The sequence below is a fragment of the Hemitrygon akajei genome, chromosome 12 (genome assembly GCF_048418815.1).
Source record: "Hemitrygon akajei chromosome 12, sHemAka1.3, whole genome shotgun sequence".
Lineage (NCBI taxonomy): Eukaryota > Metazoa > Chordata > Chondrichthyes > Myliobatiformes > Dasyatidae > Hemitrygon > Hemitrygon akajei.
Window position 1 is genome coordinate 38,027,331 of NC_133135.1, and position 22,297 is coordinate 38,049,627.

At 39.1% G+C, this 22,297-nt stretch overlaps 1 protein-coding gene across 5 annotated transcripts in view; it reads right to left on the minus strand.

Moving 5' to 3' along the window:
- rnf220a (ring finger protein 220a) overlaps positions 1–22,297 on the minus strand; it is a 453,324-nt gene that overhangs the window by 51,925 nt on the left and 379,102 nt on the right. For all 5 annotated transcript variants that reach the window (XM_073062918.1, XM_073062919.1, XM_073062916.1 and 2 more), the window contains 4 exons: positions 18,929–19,025; positions 17,265–17,351; positions 15,814–15,869; positions 14,937–15,018 (listed from right to left, as the gene is read on the minus strand). In XM_073062918.1, coding sequence (XP_072919019.1) covers positions 14,937–15,018; positions 15,814–15,869; positions 17,265–17,351; positions 18,929–19,025 — 322 coding nt within the window. The remainder of the gene's footprint in view (positions 1–14,936; positions 15,019–15,813; positions 15,870–17,264; positions 17,352–18,928; positions 19,026–22,297) is intronic.

Below are 22,297 nucleotides of genomic sequence, written 5' to 3' on the forward strand. Positions count from 1 at the left end.
TGTGTTTGTTTCTCCATGAATTACTGTATATACATAAACTACACATCCATTTATGTAATGTTACAATGACCTCACATAGCACTCACTGACTTACATAGCGCTCCACCTCTGAGGAACATATCGTCAATGTTAAGCAGGGTCTAAGTGCACTTTAATTATTTTATTTAGAGATACAGTACAGAATAGGCCCTTCTGCCCCTTTGAGTCTTGCTGCCCAGCAACCCCCAATTTAATCATAGCCTAATCATGGGCCAATTTACAATGACCAATTTTCCCCCTCCTTCAAATTGGTCACCATTCAATAAAGAAAATGGGAGAAACAGGAGGAATATTATTTAAATGAATGATCCAAACAACAGTAAGCTTTTAAGAACTGTTTTTGTACTCGTTTTCTGGAGGAACCCTTGATCTTTTAGATGGTCAAAACTTTTAATTCCTAAATTTTAAAAGGTAACCCATAAACTATGATTTTAAATAACTTTGCATCAAATCTTTCCAGTAGATTGTTTGTACATGCAACTTCTGAAATAGTTGGCCAGTGTAACCTAAGCCAGGAGTATAACTATTAGTCATTATGCTTATACTTAAAAAAAATCTGAATTAAACCTGCTCAGTGGTGTATTCTCCCACTAGCCCTAGTAACTCATGCTGAATTAATTATCTTATATCGTGTCTGCCTGGGCAACAATACAGCCTCTAACAGAATCCATTAACTTCATTAGCAAATAATGATCACGATGGAAAGTCTCAATGGACCCAACTGGGTCTATCAGATAGAACAGGTCATTTGTCAAACATTAGTGCACACGTGTGCTCTTTGCTCCTCAAATTAAACAGTGGAATTCCCAAATTAACATCTCAGATGGCTTCACTATGCAATCCATTAATTAAATCATATTAGTTTACACACCCTCAGAAACCTGAAATATTTGAATGGCTGCTTCTATTGTGTTAAAACTTGAAATGTAGTTCTATAGTAAAGGCCATAATCACGGGTAAAGGATGTACATTGGTCAGAATTACTAAATTTACTTCCTGCTAAAACAAACATTAGTATGGCAGGGACAATGAGGGTATAAGGGAACTGTTCTACACAAGAAATCAATAGAACTCATGTTTCATCTTTGGACCTACTTTGGATCAGAGAAATATGTTGAAAGCACTTCATAATGCCAGGACCAAATTTCACAGGACAAATTTCTATCCAAAATATAAAAAATACATGTGATCTAACAGGATAGAGGATGTAACAAATTAAAATAATGTATTAAAATAACATTGAGATTAGACATCAAGTTCCAGCACTCATTTTTTTTCTTCTCTTCCTTTCAAGAGTGAAAACTCAAGTTGGTATATTGTTGCTTTGGTAATAAGAGTCTGACCCATATATACATTTTTTTCATTTCTAACTCTAGCTGAACAGAAGCAAACATTTACAAATATTTTCAGTGGTAGTCACAGGTCAACAATGCAAGTCTGCTGGGTTCTTCTGTCTCTCTACCTCAGACCTCAGCCAGGTTAGTACCACAAACTGGTGATTTCTTCCCATTGAACTACAGTTTAGGAAATTAACTGAAATAAATGACATATTCCACCTGGGAGGCCATATCAATTATAAGGATTAGCCAATTTTCTTAACAAGAATCCACTGAATAAATTGAAATTAGTTGAATCCTGCATTTCCAGAGCATTCATTCATCATGAGCTGTCATTGCAGTTTTCTCACCCCCCCTTTAAATCCTTGATGTAGCTTATAGCTTAAGCAATTAAAACATAAATACACTGAAATACAAATCAGAACATTTTTCTAATTGTCTATGCTATATTTCAATCAATAACTGAAATAAACTACACCATTCCAGTCCAATAGCTATAAAAGAATAGTCAAGATTCATATTTATAAATCTAATTTAGGTGGTGAATGGAGCTTAGAAAAGTAGAGGGCTATGGGTAACCCTAGGTAATTTCTAAAATAAATACAGGTTTGGCATGGCATTGTTGTCTGAAGGGCCTGTATTATGTTGTAGGTTTTCTATGCTTCTATGTTTGAATACTTATTCACCTCAGTTAATTGACTTTAGTTCCATTCATATTTCATACTCTGGCAAACAGTCATACATAATTTTGAGATGCCTACAATTATAACCTTCAAAACCTTTCAACAGTTGTCCATTATCTTGCTACAATCGTTTCTTGATTCAATGGTACAAGACAAAACTTTATGCAACTCTTAAAAAATATCACTTCAAAGGCACATGATATATGTGCTCAAAAACAATTTTCATTAATGCTGTGCTTTTGACACATTAAGACATCCTAAACTGTATTACAGTTAGTCCCCGAGTTACGAACATCCGACTTACGGACAACTCGTACTTACAAACCGAGGAAGGAGAACGCCATCCGCCATTTTAAGTCAGAATGCTATGCCGTCCGCCATTTTAAGTTGTTGCCGTTGACACTGTGTTGAGTGTTTAACTTTGTATTTGGCTTAAATTTTTCTTAGTAAGATTCACCCTGACCCCGCCGCCCCCTCCCGGCGGCTGGTGGCGCAGTGAGATTAGCGCCGGGCTTGAGTTCGATCCAATGACAAACCGCTCCCGTGCCAGGCTGATGTCGAGCTCGAAACTCAACCTTGTAAAAAAAAAACACTGCCACCTCCAGTTTAAATTCCCACGCGGAATATTGTGGAGGATCAAATACCCAAACCCAGCACAGTCCCCACTTGTCCCATTTAGCCTGTCTCAGTGCGGTGGTCCTTAGGACCCAGCGGACCTCGGGACCCACCGCCCACAGTGTTCCTGTTCTATTGACGGGAAGCGATCGCGATTGAAAATAAAGTGGAAATAATACAGCGTTTGGAAAGAAGTGAAACGACATCGGTCATTAGAAAAGCATTAGGCTACAGTCGGTCAACGATCAGAATAATTTTGAAGGATAACGGATAAAGTGAGAATAATGGAGCATGTGAAAGGCCCTGCCCCAATGAAAGCTAGAATTATTACTAAGCAACGCAGTGGTTTAATTATTGGAATACATACATTTCTTAAGTGTTTTATATACATAGAAAGGTAAAAAGAATATACTATATACTAAGACAAACGTTTGATGAACTGACGCTAAATAATACCGGATGTACTTGTTCCAACTTACGTATAAATCTGACTTAAAGACAGACTCAGGAACGGAACTCGTACGTAACCCAGGGACTGCCTGTACTGAATACTGTATATTTTACAATACGTTTTGGACATGGGTTCCCTTTTCTGGGTTTGTACAGCTGAGCGCTCAGAAAAACCCGAATTATTATTGTTCTAAAATGATTGAAATATTCTCCCCAAAATTAGTAAGCAAGTAGTTATCTCATTTACCATGACTCATATCTGAACCATTGTGACTGCTTCCTTTCAAAACCTATCATGCCTTCAAAGTACAAAAGGAGAAAAGGAACAAGCACCAAGTATAAGTACCAGCATAAAACACAATGACCAGTGGTGGAAAAGTTAGATGTGTATTTAGATGTGAAAATCCATAACTCACTGCTGGTGATAACATACTTCAGCATCACATTTTGTGGAAGAAGTCCAAAAACAAGGAAGTCCTTTAAAATGGCTAATCTGACAAGAACTTCAACTTTTTATAAATATTTGTGATAATAAAGCCTTGAAAATAATCAAGATATTGAACAACTGACTTCATAATGGCATACTAAGTCACAATGTTTGCTGAAAAGCACACTTACAAAATTAACTGTGCCTTATCTATTCTCTCACAATAGTTACTTCCAATTTTAAACATAGAACAAAGAACAGTTCAGCACAAGACCAAGCCCTTCAACTCACAAAGTGTGACGAACCAAATAAATCAGCAATCAAATGGCCAACTAATCTAATCCCTTCTGCCAACACAATGCCATATCCTTCCATTTTCCTCACATTCACGTGACTATCTCTGAAAAGCCTCTTAATGTATCTGCCTCTACCACCAACCCAGGCAGCATATTCCAAGCCCTACCACCCTCTGTGTAAACATAACTGCCCTTCACATCTCCTTTGAGATTACCCCCCTCACCTTATATGAATGCCCTCTGGTATTAGACATTTCAAACCTAGGAAAAAGATACTGTCTATCCTGTCCATACCTCTCATAATCTGATAAACCTCTATCAGATCTTCTCCCATGTTCTAACACCTCACAACTTGCAATAGTGTACAAGTCCAAAGGTTTATATTACTACTTGTAAAATGTTTAAAAAGAGCTAGTTAAAAATTGAAACTTTTTCCTTCTCAGATGATTGACAACGTGATCTCATCAACATAATTTACTGTTACATAATTTAACCCATTGGAGGGAATATCAAAAATCCAATTGATGGATGTCAAAGGTATCTTCTCACAGGTGATGCGGCAGTGTAACGCTTTACAGCACCAGCAACTGGGTAAGGTGTTTGGATGTACTCCCATGACCACATGGGCTTCAGCTGGGTGCTCCAGTTTCTTTCCACATTCTAAAGACGTAAAGGTTAGTAAATCATGGGCATGTCATGTTGGCACCAGAAGCACAGCAACATTTGCAGGCCACCCTCAGAACATCTTTGGACTATGCTGATTGTTAATGCCAATGGTGCATTTTACTACAGTGGATTCCAGTTAATTGAAACACATCAGGACCAGACCGTATTGGCACAACTAAGTGACTGTCCCAATTAGCCAAAATGTCATGGAAATCTTTAAAAAGGTATATTAAAAAAAAAGACAAACTACTATATAACTGAATAACAAATTATGTATTTAAATGAATTACAGAACATATTAGATCACTATCAAAACTACTACATTACTATAAAACTCTGTATTAGTTCCTAATTGTTAACAATGGAGGAATTCATCCAGTGTAACTGTATCCTGGCACCTTCTTTGTTTTGTTTGACTGTAAATGAACAAAATCAGGGCAGATAATGTACTGCCTTCATACAATGCATCAATAACTGCATCCTCCAAATCTTCATTTCCACTGTAACATTCAAGATAATTGTCAGTAACTTCAAATTCCTCATAGTGAGCACAGTTTTGAATTATCTTACTGCTTATTTCTCATCAACTATCAATGACAAAAATCACTTTTTAAAATACAAGTGCATACAACTGACACTATTTAAAAACTGTTCACTTTAATTACTCTGTACTGTCCAATGATCACACAAGTGCATACATCTGATGCTAGTTAGAAACTGTTCAGCAACAGTCTCTTGCCCTATTGAAGCAACTGCCCTGATTAACTGATGGCCCAATTAACCAGAAGTTACTGTATATGTTTTGATGTACATAATCTTAAGTACTACAGCACAGAAAGAGGTCCTTTGGCCCATCTAGCCCATGTTAAATTATTACTCTTCCTAGTCCCACTGACCTGCACCTGGACCAGTCCTCCATTCCCCTCCCATCCACACACCTATCCAAAATTCTCTTAAATGTTGAAATCAAACCTGCATCCACCACTTCCCCTGGAAGCTTGTTCCATATCTCACTACTCTCAGAGTAAAGAGGTTCCCCCTCAGGTTGCCCTTAAACATTCCACCCTTAAGCATTAAATACCTTCCACCCTTAACCCATGACCTCTAGTTCTAGTCTCACCCAACCTCAGTGGAAAAACCCTGCTTGCATTTACCCTATCTAGGCTGGCTGGTGGCGTAGTGGCATCATCCCAAGTTCGAATTCAGCTGGCTCCCGTTAAGAGCTGGTGATCTCTTAAAAAAAAAACTCACCTGGCAGAAGCCAATTGCAAACCACTGCTGTAACTTGCCTAGTACACGATTTCCCAATACGTCAGAGCAGCGTGGAAGGAAATTGTCCGCTACCTAGAAATAATTCCGGATGCGACACACCTATTTACCCTATCTATGCTCCTCATAATTTTGTATATCTCTATCAAATTACTCTCCTTTGCTCTAGGGAATAAAGCCCTAATCTTTTCAACCTTTCACTATAACTCAGGACATCCAAGTCCCGGCAAAATCCTTGTAAATTTTCTCTACGCTCTTTCAACCTTATTTACATCTTTCCTGTAGGTAGGTGACCAGAACTGCAAACAATACTCCAAATTAGGCCTCCCAACATCTTATACAATTTCAACATACCATCCCAAATCCTGTACTCAATATTTTGATCTATAAAGGTGTCAAAAGCTCTCTTTACAACCCTATCTACCTGTAATGCCATTTTCAAGGAATTATGGATCTGTATTCCCAGATCCCTTTGTTCTACCACACCCCTCAGCACCCCATTGTTCAGCATACAAGTTCTATCCTGGTTTTCCTCACAAAATGCAACACTTCACACATGTCTGCATTAAATTCCATCTGGAACTTTTCAGCCTATCTTTCCAGCTGGTCCAGATCCTGCTGCAAGCTTTGATACCTTTCGGTGCTGTCCATTAAGCCCCAATCCTGGTGCAATCAGTACATATGATAATTAAACCCAGTCTTTAATCTTTAATAACAAGTTTCAAAACCTGAGACTCTGTACCTCCCCCTGCAACTGGATCTTCGACTTCCTTATCAGGAAGCCGCAGTCAATGTCGATCAGTAATAACATCTCCTCAATGATAATCAGAAAAGCGTGTCTCAACTATGCACGCTTAGCCCACTACTCTACTCTCTCCACATTCATGATTGTGAGGATAGGCGCAGCTCAAACGCCATCTATATATTTGCCAATAACACCACTGCCTTTGACAGAATCTGACGGTTGAGTCGTGTTACAGCACAACCTCGCACTCAATGTCAATAAAACCAAGGGATTGATTGTAGACTTCAGGAAAAGGAAGTTCTAAGAACATATACCAGTCCTCACAGAGTGGCCAGGAATGGATAAGGTGAGCAGGTTAATGGTCTCTTGGTAAATCAACATATCACAGGATCTCTCCTGGGCCTAGCATATTGATGCAATCACGAAGAAGGAATACCACTGGCCATACTTCATTGGGAGTTTGATGAGGCTTGATATGTCACCAAAAGAGTACTGTGAAGAGCATTCTGACTGGTATGGAGCCTTTCAATGCTAAGGATTGCAAGGAACCAAACAGAGTTTTAGACTCAGCTAATACCATAAACAGCACAACCTTCCCCATCATCAAGGGCATCTTCAAGAGGCAATACCCCAAGAAGGTGGGACTCATCATTAAAGACCCTCACCAACTGGGACATGCCCCCTTCGTGTTGTTACCTTCGGGTTCCCTCTGCCATCACATTCATGAATGGTCCACAAACCCATGACAGTACCTCATTATTGTTCTTTTGCACTATTATTTATTTTGTAACTTATAATCATTTTTTGTCTTGTACTGTACTGTAGCTTCCAAACAACAAATTTCATAATGTGTCAGTGATAATAAAGCTGATTTTGATCCTGAAATCTCCTGTGGCTGATGCCTCAATGAAATTAATCTTAGAAAAGTAGAAGATGCCACCATGAATGCTGGGTTTTGAAAATATAAAGTTAACTCGGTATAAAGTTAGCTGAAATTATTAATGATACACACCATGTGTTGGAGGAGCTCAGCAGGTCAGGCAGCATCTATGGATAGGAATAAACAGTCAACGTTTTGGGCCAAGATCATTCACCAGGAACGAAATGTTGAATGCTTATCCCCATCCATAGATGCTGCCTGACCTGCTGAGCTCCTCCAGCACATTGTGTGTATTGCTCTAGATTTCCAGCATATGCAGTACCACTTGTGACAAATGAAATTATTAGTTTGCTTTAGAAATGTAGCTCTACAAATCCCACACAAAATATTTGGAATATTGCTAGGTTTCATCAACAATGACAGTAGTACAAAATGAAATTAATTACAAATTTCAGAGAATAAAACTAAATGTTAAGTAGTCAATTCTAGATACATTTCAAGTGAGATAAATATTCAGTGGACTTTCAATAATCCTGAAAGCAAGCAAGTATTGCAGCAAACATTTTAGAAATACATGAGATTTAAAATTTGCTACAGCGATCAACTGATACTTTGTTGCCTTGAGTTTTTGCTGTTTATAACTTACAAATGATAGATGAAAACATAAGTAAAATAAAAAAGATATCATCCCTTGCCTTAAATTTAGTAAGAAGAGCATATTAAAAAAGGCATGCTTCAAATTACAGAGACTATGCATCAATATGTATATATTGGGAGACAGATTCAATTACCAGAACTACACTGAAATTTCTTCTGTTGTTTCAAGCAAGCATGAAATTTGGCAACAATCAGATTGGCGGCCTTGTAGGTCCCATTTATCTTGCCAGGGGTACATAAGCCAGCCTCACTGAGGGCCGGGAGATGAATATTAAAACCCCTGCATTCGTAGCAGCTGCAAGCGTGTCGCTCCATTTTATTCCCCCTGATTAATGGCCTCCTATTCCTGATTTATAACTCCCCGCTGGACAAGCCTTAGCCACACTGGAAATATTAGAGAATTATTAAATAAACATTCATACGTCATGTCTGTTTCATACACTCCTCATAATGCAACTGACTCCAACAGGAATTCAAGCGCCAGGAACTGTTTGCTTTAACTCTGACACACAGCATCTTGAATGATTCATGCCTTGACTTGCTAAAACACTTAGTATCATACATCATGCCAGCAGTAGTCTCCCAGTTTGCAGAGTGTCTATATTGGCCCAGGATGAATCAATCTTGACTGAAGGTCTCTTGCTGCCACATTAGGCATACATCATCACCCACTTTTTCTCCCCCAGGTCAGGTGCCATTGGTCCCAGAGCCATGGCCTTTAAAGTATGACCCCAATATTAATTTAGGCAGTTCAAACCAGTCCCAAGTCAACAGTCAGTCCAAACTTTTGTAGGCTTTGACAGACTAACAGACCCACTCATCTGTGTGTGCACCTGCATGCATGTTTGAGGGAAAGGGGAGATGAAAAAGTACAGAGAAAAAACAGTCAATGCAGATAAAATCCTAACAGTGGATTCTGGTTAATTTGGGACACATCAGGAATCAGAACCTTTTTGGCCCAAATAGGCAGCTACCCCAATTAGCCAAAGTTCCATGGAGATAATCAAAAGGTATAAGAGAAACTGAGTAACAAATTATGCATTTAAATGAAATACAGAACAAATTAGTATACTACCAATAGTACTACAGTTCTATTGGTTCCTAATACCGTAGCTATTGATGAACAAATTAATCCAAGGTACAAAATCAGTGCAGGCACCTAGTGCAAATAATGAACTGCCTTCACAGAATGCTATTCACAACTGCATCCTCCAAATGTTCACAGTAGTAAAAGTTTCGTTTTCACTTCCAGACATTTGTGGCATCTCCAGGCCTGAATGCTTGAAACTGCAGTGAGCAAAACAGTTTGGAATTGATATACTGCTTATTTCTCATCAATTATCAGTGAGAACAACCACTGATTTTTGAATACAAACATACGCAACTGATGCTATTTAAAACTACTTGGTCTAAGCAAAGTACAGCGTCTAATGGCCACACAAGGGCAAGCAACTGACATTAGTTGGAACCTGTTCAGCAACAATCTCCTGCCCACAGGGAATCCCAGGAATTTTCTTGATTAATTCTGTTCTTTAAGAGTTGTCCCAAATAATCAGCTGCCCAACTAACCGATGGCCCAATTAACCAGAATCCACTACTACGTATTTTTTAAAGTTCCCTTGATAGTACTATTCAGAAGTGGAAAATACTCTTGTTTTAGGTGACTTGTATCAAACCCTGACAGATTGGTGTTCATATTAATTATACAGTTGATTCCACTTGAGTTTACTGATTAATGCTTCTGTTCTCTGAACAGAAATGGTGAAAAAATCATTGTGTTTACTCAGGTTAACTTCAAAAAATTTACAGCTGTAAATTCCTATTACAAGTGATGTATTTCATAGATTGCACTTTATGAATCAGTACAGATTGAACTGATTCATCTATTAACATTTGACTTTAAATACAGCAAGTCAAAAGCTGAAAACATTCTGTATTTAATTTATATGTTTTCTTGAACACAAATAAAATTTCACCAGCATAATGTGCCACAGGCCATTCATACATTATGAAACTCACAATGCAATTTCCCTTTTGTACAAATTACTGTTAAGTGAATATAATTATCCAGACAAATGATTTATGGATGGATTGTGGAGGGAATACAAAGAGGAGGGGCAGGTGGGTATAGCAAAGAAGTGAATGTATTGGAATGAGAATGGACTGACTACAGATACAGAACCTATAGAATGTGAGTGAATGAGCTATACCTGTAATTTACCTAATAAGCAAACTCAATTTCAATTGGAAAGTGATAGAAGACAGAGGTACTTCCACCTTGAAGCCAGTTTGAAAATAAACTAAATAATCAATCTTAGCTATTTAGTATGTTTACAAACACCTTTTCACTTTAACAGGAAACAAATTTATGCATCTCAGTAAATGGAAAACCATATACAGTGGATTCTATTAATTGGGCCGTCGGTTAATCAGGGCAGCCGCTTGTTTGGACAACACTTAAAGAACAAAAACTAATCGAGAAAACAGCCAGGATTCCCTTCAGCCATTCATTGGGACAGGAGATTGATGCCCAACAGATTCTAATTAGCATCAGTCATGTGCAATTGTGTGGCCCTTGGACACTACGCCGTGCTTAGAGCAAACAGTTTTTAGACAGTGTTAGTTACGTGTACTTGTATTATGTTATCCATTAGGCTGACAGTCATCAATTCCAAAAGCAGTGATTTTTGATGAATTTTGCGTTTTATTTTGACTTCAAAAAATTTCAGGCCCTTGTCAAGATGCCACGAAAAAATTTGCATTAGCCAAAAAAAATTATCCTAAGTATCTGTGCTGATTTTGTTAACTTACGATCAATTAAAAGAACATGGCAGTGTGCACTGAATGAATTCCTCTGTTGATAACTATTACATACTAATACACAATTTTATAGCATTGAGTAGTATTGGTAGTGTTCTAATTTATTTGGTATTTCATTTAAATATATAACATTACTCAGTTAAATGGTAGTTTGTCTTTCTTAAAAATACCTTTTTAACTATTTCCATGAAACTTCAGCTAACTGGGCCAAAATGTACTGATTCCAATATGTCCCAATTAACCAGAATCCACTGCATACTAAATAGGGCACTAAGTTCCTGAATTAGCCTCAAGTAGCTATCGATTAAGTCAATAATGTCTAACATCAGCATGAAAATATATGAAACCAGTTAGATAGAATGTTCGATCTACAATGCTTTAATAGAATTTTCCCAATTAGTCTTATAATATAAAACTTGATTTCATTAACTTAAAATAAATTTAAAAGCTAATTTTCTCTAGAAAAATAAGATGAAGGTGAAAATATTGATGGAAAGCACAAGAAAAAAAAAGCAAAGTCATCAGTAAGTAGCATTCTATTACAAGATAAAATCAAGTCTTTCAAATTACCATGAAATAATAGCTATGAACATTCTGGATGTAGCACAACCCTAAAAAAAATTCTGCCCATCTCTAATGTCCAGATGTAAGCTAAATATCTGTTGTTGATCTTTTGGGTGCAAGTACCCCTGTATCCTTCATCAGACACCTGTCTGTTTCTACTCACCATCCTTATGGTCACTTGACTACAGCCTCATTTTTACTCCCTACTCCATCAGCCATTTCCCACATACAGTTGTCATTACACAACACTTTTAGCTATTAAATTTAGTGCAGATGCACTGATTCACCAGGCAGCTGAATAAAATAATGTGCTCTCTCCCCACCACTAAACTAGAAAATCGAACCGATTAAATTTTGTCAAAGTTGCTCAATAAATACTCCAGTTACAACAAACAATATCAATATGGTACTACATCAAAATATCAATTCTAATGCTAATAAAACCAACAAAGCAAAATTAAACATATAAATATTTGCATTAAAAGCACATTCAAGTGATGGAATATTTTTGAGAACCTTTAAAACTGTATGACAATTATTATTTCATTCAGTAATACTTGCATAAGATAATAACCAGGCACTTTCAAAGACAAAAACAAAATCCATTTAGAAATGACTGATTGAAATAATAAAATAAAAATGCCTAATTTACACTTCATACCCTGATAATTGACCTATTGACTGCCACCATTTAGCAACAGTCACTGCTTTCAGGAACTTGCAAGATCAGTACTGGAAGTGCATTAGTAAATGCTGCCAATCAGAACAGAGTCAGAGTCAGAGAAAAGTACAGTACAGAACCAGGACCACTGGCCCAGCTAGTCATTTAAGTGGTCTAGACCCACTGACCAGCACGCAGACCATAGACCTCCATACCTAGCCAAACCTCCTAAACATTGAAATCAAGCTCGTATACACCACTTGCACTGGCAGCTCATTCCACATAGTCACGACCCTCCGAGTGAAGAATTTTCCCCTCATGTTCCCCTTCAACCTTTCACCTTTCACCCATAACCCATGACCTCTGGTTGTAGTCCAACCCAACCTCAATGGAAAAAGCCTGCTTGCATTTACCCTATATATAATTTTTCATACTTCTATCAAATTTCCCCTCAATCCTCCACAGACCAAGGAATAAAGTCCTTACCTATTCAATCTTTCCTTATAACTCAGGTCCTCAGTCCCGGCAACATCCTTGTAAATTTTCTCTATACTCTTAAACTGATGTTTTTAGCAAGAAACTTTTCCTTGTGTACAATGCTTCTAATTATTACAATCATCTTTGATAAATTAAAAAGAAATAAATTACAGTAATTTAATTTTATTTTACATCTTTCTCTCAGTTGGCAAGACTTACTGGACTTTCAGACCTAAATAATGCTAATTCCATTTAGCTCAGCTTCTCACATGCTGTGCAACACCATTCGTGACCAAACACGAGTTGGTTGATGTATGATAGGTAAAAGACTGCTTCAAAACTTTGTTACGCAAAACTTTCCAAACTTTTATAGCCATTTTTAAATCACTTTTATTTACATTGTAGCTAATTACAAAAGCTAAGAATTCCTGATGAGGAGGTTCCACGATGGAAAATACACTATAAGCAACAGAAGGACCAACTGAAGAATAAAGACAAATAGAAAACCCATGATCTAAATGAAGGGAAGCCTCGCAAGAGACCCATCAACTCACTCACAGCCAAGACACTCATATATTCATCAGAAAAATCAGAAGCCTAACCATTAAGGCCCTATCTCACAAACAGCCATGAGCGGAGTCTATAAAAGGATCAATCAAAATGTTCAGAAACCCCTTTCCCCTTTGACTCTTTTGCTATTGTTATCTCAATCTAAACTAAAACACTTGAGTTCCCTGATTATCATTACTATTAGTCTTCTGCACGTCTCTTCAATTTACCCGTAAATTTGCTGCCTAATATCTAATATGAAAATTTCAATAGTATAATCACAGTTCCATTTTCCCTGAATTCTAGACAGATTTTGTGTTTGATGACTACATGACATCCTCTTCAACAATGCCAATATTCCCCTCTATCGATACTGCTACTTCACCCCCTTTTCTTCCTTTTATATCTTTCCTATTCCTACATTATTTCTCACCACATCTGCTATTGCCACAACATCGCAAATGTACTTGGTTAATCTCACCTGCAGCCTACCATTTTTGTTTCATATGCTTCTTGGATTTACAAACATGCATCATAAAACTGTGCGGTCCTCTCTAAAAATGTCTGCTGTGATGCTACTTATTTCTGCAACTTCTTCCTCACGCATACCATCTTGGGTACTATCCTATATATCATGGGAATACCTTATGGACTATATACAAGCCTATGCTAAATTTCTCCCACCACCGCACAGAAACTTCCTAAAAGACACTGCACCCTGTTCTTCTGTACTATCACTTGGCCTGTACAGGTCTCCCCTCCCCAAACAAACAGTACATCGGGTTATGTTGTAAATAGCCCATCATCTCCGTACATCTGGAGTAGCACAGTAGCATAATGCTATAACAGTGCCAGCAACCCAGATTTAATTCCTGCCACAGTTTGTAAGGAGTTTGTTAGTTATCCCTGTGATTATGTGGGCTTCCGCCGGGTGCTCCAGTTTCCTCCCATATTCCAAAGATGTATGGGTTAGTAGGTTAAATGGTCACATGGGTGTAATTGGGCAGCATGGGCTCGTTTGGCTGTATCTTAAATTCTAAAATCCAGAAATCTGACTGACCCTCCATACCCAAGAGAAGGAGCCAAGAATATTCTGGTACTGGGGAGAGGCCAAAAAAAAAAATGGGAGATGAAATCAGATCACATTAGTGATAAACAATTGGGGTAACCTGGAGGCAGAAAGCACTTAGAAGTCTGCAGAAACATGTGTGTTGTACCAACAGATCAGTTAGTTGCAGTACTCTGGCAGAGCTGATGGTCAGTGCATTGCAGGTGATCAAGGAGGGAAGAATTTCTTGGGATTAAAGGGAAGAAAGTGATATAAATGATAGCTACCCCAATTCAACCTGGCACATGGCACTAGGAGGCCCAAAGTATTCTGGGGGAATTTCAGAAATTGTATTGGGAATCCCAACGTGATTCATGTCTGAAGGTGACTCTTCAAATTTCCACCTGAAATGACACAGGAATAACTGCTTCATGCCATTAGCTGAAAGAAAAGCAGTATCCATGAATTTCCAGGTAAATAAATTGCTTTTCTGTAAAGCAGAAATTTAGGGCTGGAAAAATAGCTTCCAGGTAAATAAAGTGCTCTCCTGTAAAACAGGAATCTAGGGCAGGAGAAGTATACAATAGATTAATGGAAATTCCTATGCAATTTATCCACTCACCCCTCAAAATGCACTGATACTAACCAATTTAAAAGCTGTTTCTGCAGGTAACAGAAATGCAATCTTTCTGTTTTGAGTCAATAAGTACAGAAACTGTCTTGATCCACTCAGTTAATACATTAAGCACTTACTTTTCAATCTCGCTGTTTTTACATGTCTTCTGTGTCTGCATTTCTAGTTTTCCACTCTCTCCATTACTTGTTGAGGGCATTTCTGTAAAGAAATCATACGTAAAAAGTCCAAGAACTATATCACTATTTCTCAAAAATACAAATTCGTACACCAGAGATATGGTGTTCAATGTGATCAAGGTTTAGTGCACTGGAATACACACTGAGTAAGTGAAAACTCAGAAATAAAAAAGTTTTGCCATTAATTTTATTGTTAAACACTGATTGCATTGCAGTGCTCAAGAATTAATTGGTTAAACACATAAAAATTCATTACTCATTAACCTGAAATATTTTATTAGAAATTAAAACTTAAAATATTGTACTCTTAACAACATTCATCAAACATAAAAGACGCCTCCCTTTCTTCATCAAAATCTCCTCCTATCCCCTCTGCCACTAGCTGGACCCCATTCTTCCTCTCAGCACCAGCTCTCACTAGACCCTCTCTCTCTATCTATCCTACTCAATCTCATCTCTCTCAATCACCCTCTCTCAATCTCTACTGGATCTCATTAGAAAGTGCCCAGCTCTTCTCTGTTTCCCACACTCTTTCCAGATCCCACTCTCCTGCTTTATAGAGCCTTTGACCTGAAGTGTTCACCCTTTCTTTTTCCATGTATGCTGCCTGACATTCTGAGCATTTTCCTTTCTCTCAACCCTTATTCACCACAGAGCAATTTCTCATAGGCTATCATTTAAACTCAGTCAATTTCTAGACTGATTTTAAAACTCAGGATGCTATAAAAGTTCAAAGCAATTTAGTGGATTATTATAAGCACAGCTAACAGAGGAAGTATTAAAATCAAATCCTATTAAAGTCAAAGCTTCATCCTACCATCACTGGCCCATTTGGAAAATTCCGGTGTTATTCTATTGCTTGGAGTTCCACCACTGCAGTAAGAATATACAATGATTAATATCATACTTATTAAATACAAATGAAATAATTGACAGAAACAGCAATGTAAGCTAATGCTTTTTTTTGCTATGAGTGTTTGCTAGAGGGTTACAGTTTTTTCGGAGCAATATAACAAAAGGATGTATCACTGAATATAAACAATCTCCATCCCTGTAATAAATATTTTAATTCACTAAAAAAATCAGTAAGGCATAAATTAATTTAAAACAAATGGTGACTTAGCAGACATGCTTCAATTTCAGTACTCAAAATAGAGAAATTCAACACACATATGCTGGAGGAGGAAATCAGCAAATCAGACAAAGTCAACATCAGGACTTGAAGGGAAGGGAAGAAATGATAGAATGAGATGGTGGGGGCGAGGGTAAGGAAATCAAGTTGGCGGGTGACCCATCCACCCAACTTCCTCATCACTTGGTCTCACCTATCATCTGCCAACTTGTACTCCTTCCACTCACCCCACATTCTTTTTCTAGGTTCTGGCCCCTTCCCAGTTCTGATGAAAGGCCAAGGCCTGTAGCATCCACTGTCTATTCCCTTCCACAGATGTTGCTTGACTTGCACGGAAGTGTTCCTTTCCTCTTATGACATTTTATAAATAACATCCTTTTTATAAATTTGAATCTCAACAAATATATTAGGCAATGTGATGTTTTAATTTCACATACTAACTCGCTGTGTGAACAACTTTGCAACTACCTTGCAACTTTGGAGAGGGTTCAGAGAAGACTCACTAGAATGATTCCACGAATGAGAGGGTTAACATATGAGGAACGTTTGACCGCTCTTGGACTGTACTCCTTGGAGTTTAGAAGAATGAGGGGGGACCTCATAGAAACATTTCGAATGTTGAAAGGCATGGACAGAGTGGATGTGGCAAAGTCGTTTCCCATAGTGGAGGAAATCTAGTACGAGAGGACATGACTTGAGGATTGCAGGGTGCCCATTCAGAACAGAAATGCGAAAAAAAAAATTTTGCCAGAGGGTGGTGAATCTGTGGAATTTGTTGCCACGGGTGGCAGTGGAGGCCAAGTCATTGGGTGTATTTAAGGCAGAGATTGATAGGTAGCTGAGTAGTCAGGGCATCAAAGGTTATGGTGAGAAGGCGGGGGAATGGGACTGAAGGGGAGATTGAATCAGCTCATGATGAAATGGCGGAGCAGACTCGATGGGCTGAATGGCCGACTTCTGCTCCTTTGTCTTATGGTCTATGGTCTTACTTAATTGCTCATTTCATGAGTCACATGATACAATTTGGAAATTAGAAAAAAGACAAATATACCTAAAGAAAACAACTAAAAAGCCCCCAACAATACGCCATGACCATATTTCAACTGGAACAAAATAGTACTGGTGTTTCTACTTACTTTAGCACAGCACCACGTAGTGCCTCCCTCTCTTTGGCCTCCCCTGGTTCTTCTCCAGTGCATGGTATAATATCTGCTTCTGTGTATCTGTTTAGTAGTTAAAGAAATGGCCCACTACAAAAGAATTTCAGAGACTTCACCTTTATACTGTGAAACTTTCCTACTAACCTCAAAAACCACCCTTGTATAAACTGGTTTATATTTGGTTCTATTCGTGAGAAATATATTTTGTGTCAATGCTGTTTGAGTTATGATCATAGTACAAACAGCTACAGCAGCAAAGGTAAGATTGATGGTAACTTGGACAAGCAACATTACAGTTGACCATGAAATAATCTTTAGATCCATCTTTACAATGCCAACTACAACAGATAGTTTATTAGATTGTGTTGGCATTCATATCACCCATCAACATTTGGAGTTTCAGCCTTCAAGCAGATCTTTCTATATCACTATATTATCCACCGTAGCAACTACAGTTCCATCGCTATTTACATCCCCCGGCGCCAATATTTATTTTTCATCTGGTACTATAAAGAGCACTCGAGTGGTTAATTTCTGGGAGTAACAAAAAAAATTGAATATTTTCAAATAGGAGATTTATATCCTTCTTACTCAAATCGTTCTGTCTCTTTCCGTCACAGCACAAAGGAATTGTAAGTTTAAAAATTCTTCTTTTTTGGTATTACTGCAGGACATAATAGTTATTTGGTCAGTAAATAAACAAGAAAAAAGGTTGGTTGAACTGTCATCTTTAATTTTAATATTATCTATTGTGTAACATGTAGGTTCAGCACACAATTAAACAAATGGTAATGATCTCCATCTTAAGAATTAGCAGACAGTTAATTTGAGTGGAAAATCTGGATGTTAATAGTGCCTCTCTGGATCATCATGGAAGTCTATTGATACAGATACCCAGGGACTGGCCCTGTGAGTGGAAAGTTGTACTCCCAGCTACATTGCTGAAGTGGAGCAACCAACTCACAGCGCTGGTCCCAGGTCACCTGCACTGCACCGATGGACTCCCGTTAGAATCCTTCTGGGTGGGACTAACATCCACAGGTTTTCCAGTTCTGAGGCTTTGTAACTGTAAGTCTATTTTTTAATCCTAGAATCAATTGACTGTGAGTATAAAGGGGAGTAGAACTCTTATTTTCTTTTAGCCATAAAGTTTCAAAATACTTACCTGTATTGAAATTATAAAACATCCACTCACTTAGAAGACAGTATTAATTTTTTTAAGAGCCCCATAGGCTTTCAATGTCAGTAACGGCTATGACAACCAAACTTCAGTGTGACAGTCATAGCTATTCTGGGAGTCAACAGAAAGCTCTTGCATTGTATTAAACTGCACTGACTTCCTGAGCAGCCAATAACCAACTAACCAATGAAAGGTTGCACCAGGGAGACAATGGATGAAACACCGTGGTCTGAGCAGAAAACCACCAGTCTTGGCATCCAGTGAAGATGTGTCCTATTATTCCTTATTTTTCTTTAATCTATTAAGCCACTGCAGGGGAAATGTGAATACAATTATTTATATTAAAAAAAGATAGAAGGCTCCTCAAAGAGGGACATTTTAAATCAATACAAGCCAGTTCTGCAACAATCAATTATCCGGCATAGTTTAATAGCTCTGCATTTATTGACAAAAGGGATGCTGTGGTTTCCCATACTCCAAGGTGTCGTCTCCATCCACATCAAGATCTGCATCACTGTCATGATTTTCTTTACTGCTGCAGGTGACAAACCCAGATCCTATGTTGAAAACAAAAACAAAGATGGAAAACAAGGTGAAAACAAGACTGTTTCTGCACAGTACATATAACAATGAAGTTTAAAATCAGAATAGAAAATTCTCTCTATATAATTGGCAAAATAACACTTTACATATTTTGGAGAACATGCCAATTTACATATTTTGGACAGATCTGCACCGTAACATAAAACATACTTTTATCGTTCCATTATGTGCTCAATGCTACCTGCTTCACCAAGCAGAAACCATTCATTTTATACATAAAGTCATGTTTATTATCTCCTTAGTTTCTATGTAAGCCTCTGAATTTTCAATGCCAACTTCAAACCAAACAAAGACACCAAATAATTACTTTCTGAAAGCCAATCTACACATTGGGAAATGGTGCACTTTACGTCATTTTTGATATAAGGAAAGTGTCAATACGCACATTTGGACAATACAGCTAATGGTCTGAAACAGAGTCATAAACAAATACAAAAACATTAAATTCCTTCCATTGTCTGGCTGCACTGGAAACAGAGGAAGGACAAGGAGAATAAAACTACTTTATACAAATCTTAGAACGGGTATGGAACAAAACTGAGTAATACTTTGCATATCACTTAGACACAAAGCAGAAACCACAAAAAATCAATTCTTCTTGTCATTTGCAAAGGATCACAGCAAACAAGGTGTGCATCAGTCACAAAGTCATTCAGGACAACACTTAACAGTCTCTGGCACCTGCCTGGAATGATGGCAAAGTACATATGATACACAAGTTTAAAAAAAGCAGATGCAGGGTTTCAACACAAAACATTGATAATTCTTTTCCTGCCACAGATACTGCTTGACCCGCTGAATTGCTCTAAGAGATTGTTTGTTGTTCATAAAGGGGTTGCTACTAAATAGGTAACATGTTACTTAACTGAATGTGGAATCAAAAAATAATGGACCATCCAGAACCTCCATTCACCATCTTAACATGAGCTTCATAACTGGTCCCGGCAGCCAACGTTATTCCTTGTCAGGAATGAAGTGTGCACCTTAGGACTTGGTAATACCTCAGGGACCAGTCAAACACTGGCAACAAAAATGTTAAAATTTTTGAGGTCCACTTCCACAGCAGCTTTCATACAATGTCAAGTCAAGTCACTTTTATTGTCTTTTCGACCGTAACTGCTGGTACAGTACATAGTAAAAATGAGACAACATTTTTTCAGGACCATGGTATTACATGACACCGTCCAAAAATTAGACTAAACTACATTAAAAAAAATACAGAAAAAAACAACACTAGACTACAGACCTACCCAGGACTGCATAAAGTGCACAAAACAGTGCCGGTGTTACAATAAATAATAAACAAGACAATAGGCACAGTAGAGGGCAGTAAGTTGGTGTCAGTTCAGGCTCTGGGTATTGAGGAGTCTGATAGCTTGGGGGAAGAAACTGTTATATAGTCTGGTCACGAGAGCCCAAATGCTTCGGTGCGTTTTCCCAGACAGCAGGAGGGAGAAGAGTTTGTATGAGGGCTGCGTGGGGTCCTTCATAATACTGTTTACTTTGCGGATGCAGCGTGTAGTGTAAATGTCCGTAATGGCCGGAAGAGAGACCCCGATGATCTTCTCAGCTAACCTCACTATCTGCTGCAGGGTCTTGAGATCCGAGATGGTGCAATTTCCGAACCAGGCAGTGATGCAGCTGCTCAGGATACTCTCAATACAACCCCTGTAGAATGTGATGAAGATGGGGGTGGGAGATGGACTTTCCTCAGCCTTCGGAGAAAGTAGAGATACTGCTGGGCTTTCTTTGCTATGGAGCTGGTGTTGAGGGACCAGATGAGATTCTCCGCCAGGTGAACACCAAGAAATCTGGTGCTGTTACCGATCTCTACCGAGGAGCCGTCGATATTCAGCAGGGAGTGGTCGCTCCATGCCCCCCTGAAGACAACAACCATGTCTTTTGTTTTGTTCACATTCAGAGACAGGTTGTTGGCTCTGCACCAGTCTGTTAGCTGCTGCACCTCCTCTCTGTAAGCTGACTCGTCGTTCTTACTGATGAGACCCACAACGGTCGTGTCATCAGCGAACTTGATGATATGGTTTGAGTTGTGTATTGCAGCACAGTCATGGGTCAGCAGAATGTACAGCAGTGGACTGAGCACACAACCCTGGGGGACCCCCGTGCTCAGTGTGATGGTGTTGGAGATGCTGCTCCCGATCCAGACTGACTGAGGTCTCCCAGTCAGGAAGTCTAGGATCCAGTTGCAGAGGGAGGTGTTCAGGCCCAGTAGGCTCAGCTTTCCAGTCTGTTTCTGAGGAATGATTGTGTTGAATGCTGAACTGAAGTCTATGAACAGCATTCGAACATACGTGTCTTTTTTGTTCAGGTGGGTTAGAGCCAGGTGGAGGGTGATGTTAATGGCGCTGTCTGTTGTGCGGTTGGGACGGTACGCAAACTGCAGGGGGTCCAGTGAGGGGGGCAGCAGAGTCTTGATATGCCTCATAACGAGCCTCTCGAAACAGTTCATGATGATGGATGGGAGTGCAATGGGACTGTAGTCATTTAGGCAGGACACTGAAGACTTCTTCGGCACGGGGATGATGGTGGCGGCCTTGAAGCATGTTGGAATGGTGGCGCTGCTCAGGGAGGTGTTGAAGATGTCAGTGAGAACATCTGCTAGCTGGTCTGCACATCCTCTGACCACTCTACCAGGGACGTTGTCTGGTCCAGCAGCCCTCCGTAGGTTGAGGTTCTTCTCACATCAGCCACGGTGAGACACAGCACCTGGTCATTTGTAGGAGGGGTGGACTTCCTCACCGCCACGTCATTTTCCGCCTCAAAATGGGCGTAGAAGTTATTCAGCACATCTGGGAGGGAGGCATAACTTGCACAGTCAGGTGATGTTGTCCTGTAATTGGTGATGTCCTGGATGCCCTTCCACATGCGCCACGTGTCGCCACTGTTCTGGAAGTGGCTGTGGATTCGCTGGGCATGTGCACGCTTTGGCCCTCTGATGGCCCGGGATAGTTTGGCCCTTGCTGTTGTTAGGGCTGCCTTGGCACCTGCTCTGAAGGCGGAGTCACGGGTCCTCAGCAGCGCACGCACCTCCACGGTCATCCATGGCTTCTGGTTAGGGGGTATAGTGATGGTCTTGGAGTAACATCATCAATGCACTTGCTGATGTAGCTGGTCACTGATGCTGTGTACTCCTCTAAGTTGGTAGAGTCACCATTGGTTGCAGCCTCCCTGAACATGTGCCAGTCAGTGTGCTCAAAGCAGTCTT